Consider the following 10,718-nt stretch of genomic DNA (forward strand, 5'->3'; position numbering starts at 1 on the left):
CATCCAAGTCAAATCAGATATTGTTGAATTGGTAGGTGAATTTCACAAAGATAATCTACAGCATCCAAGTCATATCAGATATTGCTGAATTGGTAGGTGAATTTCACAAAGATAATCTACAGCATCCAAGTCAAATCAGATATTGTTGAATTGGTAGGTGAATTTCACAAAGATAATCTACAGCATCCAAGTCAAATCAGATATTGTTGAATTGGTAGGTGAATTTCACAAAGATAATCTACAGCATCCAAGTCATATCATATATTGCTGAATTGGTAGGTGAATTTCACAAAGATAATCTACAGCATCCAAGTCAAATCAGATATTGTTGAATTGGTAGGTGAATTTCACAAAGATAATCTACAGCATCCAAGTCATATCAGATATTGCTGAATTGGTAGGTGAATTTCACAAAGATAATCTACAGCATCCAAGTCAAATCAGATATTGTTGAATTGGTAGGTGAATTTCACAAAGATAATCTACAGCATCCAAGTCAAATCAGATATTGTTGAATTGGTAGTTGAATTTCACAAAGATAATCTACAGCATCCAAGTCAAATCAGATATTGTTGAATTGGTAGGTGAATTTCACAAAGATAATCTACAGCATCCAAGTCATATCATATATTGTTGAATTGGTAGGTGAATTTCACAAAAATAATCTCCAGCATCCAAGTCATATCATATATTATTAAATTGGTTGGTGACTATTACATGGACACTCTACAGCATTGAAGTAATATCAGATATTGTTGAATTAGTAGGTGACTTTCATATCAACAATCTTACCTATCAAAATCCTCATCGCTATCACGGTACATTTTTTCATGCTCAGACTTCTTGGCTAGAAATAGAAATTGAAAATGTATATAATACAAGATAGACAAAATAAGCTTATAAACACATTGCAATAAGTTTATAAACACAACGCTGAATAAGAAAAAAATGTTTTACATAATAGTAGTTCAGTTATATTATTGCCAACAGTAAATGAACAATAAGAAAAATCATATTTTTTTATTCTATTTACTATTTATTACCAGATACCGTAAAATGCATAACTTTGAGCTTGGAAAAGAAATGTAAGAACACTGGAGATTGCTTCTATCATGGTTATTTAGAAAAGGTCAGTGGTACAGCAGCTCTTTAAGTGCATATGCATGGAAATAAGCCTCATATGTAAGGAAAGTGGTGTCATATGAAAGGATAATGGTCTCATATGTATAGATAGTGGTGTCATATGTATGGAAAGTGGTCTCATATGTATATATAGTGACCTCATATGTATGGAAAGTGGTCTCATATGTATAAATAGTGGTCTCATATGTATAGATAGTGGTCTCATATGTATGGAAAGTGGTCTCATATGCATTGATAGTGGTCTCATATGTATGGATAGTGGTCTCATATGCATTGATAGTGGTCTCATATGTATGGAAAGTGGTCTCATATGCATTGATAGTGGTCTCATATGTATGGAAAGTGGTCTCATATGCATTGATAGTGGTCTCATATGTATGGAAAGTGGTCTCATATGTATGGCTAGTGGTCTCATATGTATAGAAAGTGGTCTCATATGTATAGATAGTGATCTCATATGCATTGATAGTGGTCTCATATGTATGGAAAGTGGTCTCATATGCATTGATAGTGGTCTCATATGTATGGCTAGTGGTCTCATATGTATGGAAAGTGGTCTCATATGCATTGATAGTGGTCTCATATGTATAGAAAGTGGTCTCATATGTATGGAAAGTGGTCTCATATGTATGGCTAGTGGTCTCATATGTATAGATAGTGATCTCATATGCATTGATAGTGGTCTCATATGTATAGAAAGTGGTCTCATATGTATGGAAAGTGGTCTCATATGCATTGATAGTGGTCTCATATGTATGGAAAGTGGTCTCATATGCATTGATAGTGGTCTCATATGCATTGATAGTGGTCTCATATGTATGGAAAGTGGTCTCATATGCATTGTTAGTGGTCTCATATGTATGGAAAGTGGTCTCATATGTATAGATAGTGATCTCATATGCATTGATAGTGGTCTCATATGTATAGAAAGTGGTCTCATATGTATGGAAAGTGGTCTCATATGCATTGATAGTGGTCTCATATGCATTGTTAGTGGTCTCATATGTATGGAAAGTGGTCTCATATGCATTGTTAGTGGTCTCATATGTATGGAAAGTGGTCTCATATGTATAGATAGTGATCTCATATGCATTGATAGTGGTCTCATATGTATAGAAAGTGGTCTCATATGTATGGAAAGTGGTCTCATATGTATGGCTAGTGGTCTCATATGTATGGCTAGTGGTCTCATATGTATAGAAAGTGGTCTCATATGTATAGATAGTGGTCTCATATGCATTGATAGTGGTCTCATATGTATGGAAAGTTGTCTTGTATGCATTGATAGTGGTCTCATATGTATGGAAAGTGGTCTCATATGCATTGATAGTGGTCTCATATGTATGGAAAGTGGTCTCATATGCATGGATAGTGGTCTCATATGCATTGTTAGTGGTCTCATATGTATGGAAAGTGGTCTCATATGCATTGATAGTGGTCTCATATGTATGGAAAGTGGTCTCATATACATTGATAGTGGTCTCATATGTATGGAAAGTGGTCTCATATGCATGGATAGTGGTCTCATATGCATTGTTAGTGGTCTCATATGTATGGAAAGTGGTCTCATATGCATTGATAGTGATCTCATATGTATGGAAAGTGGTCTCATATGTATAGATAGTGATCTCATATGCATTGATAGTGGTCTCATATGTATAGAAAGTGGTCTCATATGTATGGAAAGTGGTCTCATATGTATGGATAGTGGTCTCATATGCATTGTTAGTGGTCTCATATGTATGGAAAGTGGTCTCATATGCATTGTTAGTGGTCTCATATGTATGGAAAGTGGTCTCATATGTATAGATAGTGATCTCATATGCATTGATAGTGGTCTCATATGTATAGAAAGTGGTCTCATATGTATGGAAAGTGGTCTCATATGTATGGCTAGTGGTCTCATATGTATAGATAGTGATCTCATATGCATTGATAGTGGTCTCATATGTATAGATAGTGGTCTCATATGTATGGAAAGTGGTCTCATATGCATTGATAGTGGTCTCATATGCATTGTTAGTGGTCTCATATGTATGGAAAGTGGTCTCATATGCATTGTTAGTGGTCTCATATGTATGGAAAGTGGTCTCATATGTATAGATAGTGATCTCATATGCATTGATAGTGGTCTCATATGTATAGAAAGTGGTCTCATATGTATGGAAAGTGGTCTCATATGTATGGAAAGTGGTCTCATAATATGCATTGATAGTGGTCTCATATGTATGGAAAGTGGTCTCATATGCATTGATAGTGGTCTCATATGTATGGAAAGTGGTCTTCCTCTTACCTTTTGCATCCCTTGGAGTTTTGGGTTTCTCTTGCACCCGCGGGTCCTGTTTTCTCCAGCGATGCATAAGGTAGATCCACACAGCTGCTCCAATTAACAGCACTCCAGCCACCAGTATGCCAATAAACCAACCATAATTGGACCCAATGGCCCGGGCAGCAGCTGAAAGGGTAATATCACAATGAATGTACGGCTAGATATCTTTAGATATTTTTTCATCTTATATATTAACAGTTTTATTATACTGTAATCAACACACTTTATTAAACCTGACTGTATAACTTTCCAACAATCTAAGTACACTTAATTGAACCTGACTTTGTTAATATCCTAAAGCTTAAAGCTGCACTCTCACAGATATCATTTTTACAACTTTTTTTTATTTTTTGTCTTGGAAAAAGCAATTTTTTGCGTAAATATCTGCAAACCAATGATATTAAATTGCTGACAAAAAATCAGATCGTAGATTTTCATATTTCCGTTCGATGGCTTAAACTGTTACTAACGGTTTAAGAAAAATGCATAAAACATCCATTTTTGAACTTAAATATAAAAATCTGCGAACTATTTTTTGTCAGCAGTCTTATATAACTGGTTTCCATGGATTTTCGCAAAAATTGGCTCGTTCCAAGACAAAAAAAAAAGTTGTCAAAATGTTCAATCTGTGAGAGTGCAGCTTTAAGTACCGTACCCTTAATTGAACCTGACTGTACAATTATACTAAAACCTAAGTACATGTAATTGAACCGGACTATTATTATCCTAGAACCGAAGTAAACTTAATTGAACCTGATTGTATAACTATCCAAGAACCGAAGAACACTTAATTGAACCTGATTGTATAACTATCCAAGAACCGAAGAACACTTAATTGAACCTGATTGTATAACTATCCAAGAACCGAAGAACACTTAATTGAACCTGATTGTATAACTATCCAAGAACCGAAGAACACTTAATTGAACCTGATTGTATAACTATCCAAGAACCGAAGAACACTTAATTGAACCTGATTGTATAACTATCCAAGAACCGAAGAACACTTAATTGAACCTGATTGTATAACTATCCAAGAACAGAAGTACACTTAAGTGAACCTAACAGTACAACTATCCTAGAGCCTTGGGATATCCATTTTAAAATCATACAACTATGGAACAGAAATCGTAACAGAAAATGTCATAATAATTTCTGAAGTTATTTAGGTTCCAATACATAGTTGATGTTTTAATTTATTGAACAAAAACTTCATAAATCAGTATAAGAAAGTTGTAATGATAAAATGAAAACTACAGGGACATGCCTAGTAGCCCAAACATGATTTTATGATTTAAAAGGCACAAAGCAAAGGCCCAGCAGACACTAATCTAAATCATTACCAAAGCCTACAGTTCCAACGTTCTGAACCTCGCTGCTGGCCCTGTACAAGCCATCATAAGCTGTGACCCTGACCTCGTAGTATGTGCCCCGTTCAAGTCCATTAATGGCCTTGTAGTTGTTGATGATCTCATCTGTAGACCTCTGCCAGTCAGAATGCCCTGAAAAAACACAGGTAACTTCTGTAAAAGTTGTTAGAGTAGGGTAGGTCACCAAAAAAGACCAACAGGTAAATAAGGTTGGAGAAATAGGGTAAGTCAAATAAGTAAAAGTTGGTAGGTAAACATAGAGCTTAAAAATTGGTGATGAAATTTTAGAATTTTAGCTAATATTATAAATTTATGACTCTAACAACATGAAATAACATAAAATGTAGTTGTTATATAGATTGATATATGATTGATATATAGTCTGGATTAATTAGAGATCATCTAATCATCTGAGGACATGTTTTCTCGCAAAATGTTGCCACAAACGTGTAATACATGTAGCCAAATATCTTAGATATTTGGATTGAATAAACAGACATTACCAAACCAAAAGTAGTTTACTTAGCTTTATCCTAAAAAAATGACTTAAATATGTTCCAGAAAATAGGGCTGGTTAATATGCTGTCCTTAATAACTTTGTACTGGTTTTCATGACTACTATGACTTGTTTTACCTTCCTTCCTGTACTCCACGTAGTGCACAATGTGTTTGCCAAAGTAGGCATCTGGGACCCAGGTCACATTGAAACTGTTCTCATGTACATTGTAGATCTCAAACTTGGGCGTGCCAATAGCTGAAGCATGTAAAAAATATAATGATGTAGATAAAAAACTAAATGGTCAGTCGCAGGCTTTCACTTCCGCCTACCGTCAAGATGAAGGGTAATTGTAGTCAATATTTGATATGTATGACTATACTGATCATTTTGAAGACACTTAAAAAAAAGTTTGATAGATGGGGAAAAATTATTACTTAATATGCAGGGTTTCCAAAAAGATGTGTACCTGGTGCATCCAATAGGACATTTAATGTATTATACATTTTAATGTATATAAACAGAATAAAATGGTCATCTTGCCACCTGTTTTAAAGGACACCCCCCCCCCCCCCCCCTAACCTGTCATTTATATGATATATAAATGTCATAAAAATGTCTTATATCATAAATCATATTTCGTCAGCATGAAATAATGTCATTAAATATTTTTGATAAATAACTCATGTAATAACTTTTGCTCCGACGTCATAACTGAAAAGCGTCAAAAGTGAGTGTTGTTTACATGTTTATGTATTTAGCACTGTAAATAATCAAATAAGTATCTTTGATATGAATAGAAACTTTTGTTGTCATTCATTACAAAATTTATTGACTTACTTATTTTAGTTTTAAAAGTTCGCTAGGCATATTTTTTTATTTTTGAATATTTAATCAGTTTTTGTATTTGAATGATTATAAGTACTCCTGTAATATTTTATAGAGATATATTCTCAATATCAAAGAAACATCTAACTTAAACACGGCTGCGGACTCTTATCTTTGATATCAGGGAGCCATTCTGGCACACTGTAACAGCCTCAGTTGAAATTCAGCACACATTTCCTGACTCTTGACATCTACTCCATTATAGTGTCTAATTTTAGAACACTAGTTTTCCAACACTTAACTCTCTACTTGTTCAACCAGTGACCAACAAAAATCTACTGAAAAGCTTGATATCATAAGAAATTTTGGTAAACCAATAAAAAAACTGAATGGTTTACATTTAATCTAATTTATTAAAAATGTTTTACTAATATGATTCAATGACTTAAAAGTAAAATAAGTTCATGCTTATATGAGTAGGTAGGTTAATAATGGCTGTATACCCATGACACATGTCCATTTCTTTAGAATTACAATTTACTTCTCTGCTTGCAAGACAAAATTTATCATGATTTCAGATTATTAACTCATATGTAGGTGTCATAAAATATATGCATACACTATAGATCATATCTAAAAGAAAAAAAAAATCTGGATCAAATTATCACCTTATCGAAACGTCTGTTTTTTTACAAAAGATAAACATAAAGGACACTCAGTTGGGTTACACTTTCACACCAACCAGCCACCCATCTGGCAGACAAAACCTTGATTAAGAGGACAACTGTCATATGTTGCATTATTGTTGCTTCTCAGAGAATCCTGTTTAAAACAGGTAAGACAGTAGTATGGACCATACTTGTGACACAAAGTGAATATGTTAGATCTGATGATAATCCTGATAAAAAAAACTTTATAGAACATCAATCATATTCAAACATTTACAAAGAATATTTGGCATGAATATGTTGAACTCACCAGCCTTTTCAGTTGTTGAAGCCTCAATAAATGATCCCTCTCCACGTCCAAACTGTGTGCGTGCATACACGTGTATCCGATACTTCATGTTGGGCAAGAGACCACTCAGCACCGCACTCACAGAATTGGGGTCATTTATCTGTTCACTGCGGTCATGTAGGGAGCCAAGGGCTAGGCCATCAACTAGAAGAAAGATAGACCATAGTGTTCATTATTGAAAAGAACCTTATTACGTCAATTTAATGTATGCTTTACTTGTAATTAATACATTGATTTTCTGATCCTTATGCCAAATCTAACCAGTCTGGTAGGCGATGTCATATCCCCTGATGATGCCATTTCTGTCTTCATTTAGGGGAGGCAACCACACCAGGGTGAAAGAGTTACTGCTCCGGATTCTCGCCTCCAGCATGTTCACTGGGCCAGGCACTGAAAAATCATACATACAAAGTAATTCCTATATAAGACACTCATTTGACTTTGAAAACTTTTAGCACTTTATGTATTAGATAGTCAATAACCAAGGCCTAAATACGATAATGTCATATGCCGTAACAACACAACACAAACCTCCTTCATAAGTTGTAAAAGTTATCGGATCTGAAGGTCGGCCAACATAGAAGTTGTTGGTAACACAGATCTGGAGGCTGATGGCTGCATTCTGGGGCAAGTTACGCATAATGTAGCTGGACTTTATGGACTGACTCCCCGCAGGGACTTCCTTGGGCAGGACCTCAACCCATGATACCTCTCTCTCCTGGAACGTGCTCATTTTCTCGTCTACTCGCCAAAACTGAACCTGGTTACAGTGAGTAAAAAGACTTGGTAGCTGAGAGTATCGAATCAGTTTGAAAGATTTTTCAGTTAGAAAAGCCTTTTAAATAGGACTTTTGTGAATGTATGATCTTGGAATGACAATTGCTAAAAGTATTGCTTTATATGTATCAAAGCATTGCATATTCATTTAAATATAAAAGTAAATTTAATAAAATGACCATTAAAGCCACCAAAAGGCAATGAGCAGTTATCTCGATCCCCTTACCTTGAAAGCCCTGAACTCTCCATGTATCTGTGCGATGGCTCCGGATTCCTCAAGCCAGATTTTGTCCCAGGTCCAGGTCAGCTTGACTGTCGATGCAGAGATATCGGACACCTCCACATTCTTCACTATCGCTCCAGGTACTTAACAACATAGATGCAGTGTTAAGGTAAGGTATCACTAAAAGTCTCAACACTACCATGTAAATAAGTGCATTGTAATATATAGATATACTCTTAACAATGATATTGCAAAACCTAACTTCATTTACATTCCAAGTTTACTTTTGGTTTAAAAAGTTAAAATTTTCAAGAAGTACCTATAATAATTTCAACAATGCAGCTAGTAGATGGATCAAGTGCCCATAGATCCAAACATAAAGTGGCAAAACTTACCATCTTCATAAGAATACAGAGTCTTTTCCTGTGCCTCTGTGGTGGAATCTCCAATGCTGTTTTTAGCCTGGACCCTTACTGCATACGGGAAGTAAGGGTCTGTTGCCATGTGTTCCAGTGTGTTGTTCATCCAGTTATCCACATTATAGGTGGTTCCCTGCGCAATGCTGCCACGTTGTCGTACGGTCACCTGGTACTTGAAGCCGGGGCCATTGTGTTCTAGAAGGTTCATTGGCTAGGGGAATAGAAATTGCATGAAATCTCTAGTTTATCAATTATACCTGCAATGTGAATTTTTTTTCCTCATGAAGTGTAACTTCATTGTATTGAATAATTCAACAAGACATAAAATTGTTCTACAAATAAACTCTGCAATATTTTACACACAAAAAAAATATACTGATATGACAATTCTTATTACGTCTTCTTATTTACAAGAACTTCATTTCAAACCATATTTATAACCCATACCCTCAAAAAATGTTTAAAAATCTTAATGTTACATATTTTTTATCTTAAACCAACAGGAATGTCATTGGTGCAAATGATGGTTAAACAATGAATAACACTTTTATTAGAGTACCATCCTTTAAAACCCACTTTACAAGACATATACAATCTTCAGAAATCATAACTAGAACTCCGCGAGTCAGATGTGTAGCCTGACAAATTATTTACTGTCGACATTATAGCTGTTAGACTGGCATTTTATTCATTTATAGACAATGATGTTGCCATTTAACTTTCAAGTGTAGGTGGCATTTGACAGTGCGGACTGAATTGGGAAAGATATCCATGGTATTCAGGATGTGTAAACCAGCAGTTATATACACACCCAAATGAATTGCTCATTTTCTGACATCAATGTTTGTTACATACACATTCTCAATGACATTCTTTAACATTTTAGCGCTAATTGTGCTCCTTTGTCACCTAAAGCCGATGCCCGAGTGCATTTGAAGTATGGTGTGAAAAACTATGGCATGATCACAAGTTCGAAATAAGAATTGATAAATTAAATAGGTGCGAAATACCAAATCGGGACCGTAATTAATAGGAATGGCCAATGATTTCGGACTAGCCATTTCAGACAAAAGATTAAAAATTTAGTTAAACAAAGGAGTAAAATCGGGATCGATTTTTCTTTTGGAAATAGGGATAATTTCGGATAAACGGTGTTCAGAATAGCGGTGTTCAACTGTATATGAAAAGTGAAGAAACACAAAAGAAAAGGTTATTGAATGTAGGTGTGAAGTTGTTTTGTCTGTATTTCTGATAATTATTTGGATTTTGACTTATTCCAAGTAAGAAAGCTATTGTTGACAATCAACCAAATTAAAAAAAAGCTTTAAATAGTTGATTAATTTAATATAGCAATTTACCATGAAATTTTTGTCCATCCAAACAAAAGAGGTCACATTAACAGTGGGCGATTTCCTGGATGTCAGGTGATATTTTTTATTCTCAATTTACATCATTGTTCTCATTAGTTACCCGTGATCTTGATTTAACCTACTTATTAAATAAGATAGGGTTAGGTCTGTTAGATTAAAGCTATATTAACAAAGTAAGACCACACCAATTTTATTTATTTTTCTATAGATTCTGTGAGTTGTTTTTTAAGTGAGTGAGCATTTAAAAAAAAGAATATTTTTTTATAACCTAAAAAAGTAAAGCAAGCTTTTCATTTTATAATCAATATAAAGATGACAGTTTTAACCCATTTGAACACAATCTTGCACTATTAGACAATGAAAAAATTAAATGTTCCAATACTTGCTATTCACTTAATAGTTTTGTAAGAGTATGAAAAGAAGGTCAACCAAAGTTCTAAGATGATAATGACAGATTTTAAGAAAACTAACTCATTTTAATCAAAATAGTTTTAATCCTGCTGTCAGAAATTTGTTTGAAACAACTTATCTACCCAAATAACTTGATAATCATTTGCAATTTTATTTATACAATTAAGTTATGTATCTATTTTGGAAATTTAAAAAAAGAAGAAAGGTTAGTTGTGTGTTTTTGCATTTTTTAATATGTTCATTTCTTTCAGCAGCAAGCTATCAGTGCATGTGTTTACAAAGGCAGCATAAAAGAAAATTAGGATATATATATTCTTGAATTCATCGTGACAGAA

The 10,718-nt window shown here is 34.3% G+C and overlaps 1 protein-coding gene across 1 annotated transcript; it reads right to left on the bottom strand.

The window, feature by feature from the left end:
• Nucleotides 1-788: 788 nt before the first annotated feature.
• Nucleotides 789-8,834, bottom strand: LOC128215881 (neuroglian-like). Its single transcript, XM_052922490.1, has 9 exons — nucleotides 8,579-8,834; nucleotides 8,187-8,326; nucleotides 7,715-7,943; nucleotides 7,445-7,573; nucleotides 7,145-7,327; nucleotides 5,477-5,596; nucleotides 4,816-4,974; nucleotides 3,437-3,598; nucleotides 789-847 (listed from the first exon to the last, which is right to left on the bottom strand). The coding sequence occupies exons 1-9, from the start codon at nucleotides 8,808-8,810 to the stop codon at nucleotides 789-791; spliced, it is 1,413 nt and encodes a 470-aa protein (XP_052778450.1). The 5' UTR covers nucleotides 8,811-8,834.
• Nucleotides 8,835-10,718: the final 1,884 nt, after the last annotated feature.

The sequence above is a fragment of the Mya arenaria genome, chromosome 14 (assembly GCF_026914265.1).
Source record: "Mya arenaria isolate MELC-2E11 chromosome 14, ASM2691426v1".
Classification (NCBI taxonomy): Eukaryota; Metazoa; Mollusca; class Bivalvia; order Myida; family Myidae; genus Mya; species Mya arenaria.

Bases quoted from the DNA above. Each gene is read 5' to 3' on its own strand.
- LOC128215881 (XM_052922490.1), bottom strand. From the start codon at position 8,810: ATGAACCTTCTAGAACACAATGGCCCCGGCTTCAAGTACCAGGTGACC. The intron at 7,328-7,444 runs GTTAGATTTGGC...TCTTTCTTCTAG, and splicing joins TGACATCGCCTACCAGACTG to TTGATGGCCTAGCCCTTGGC. The intron at 5,597-7,144 runs GTGAGTTCAACA...TACATGCTTCAG, and splicing joins TTCAACAACTGAAAAGGCTG to CTATTGGCACGCCCAAGTTT.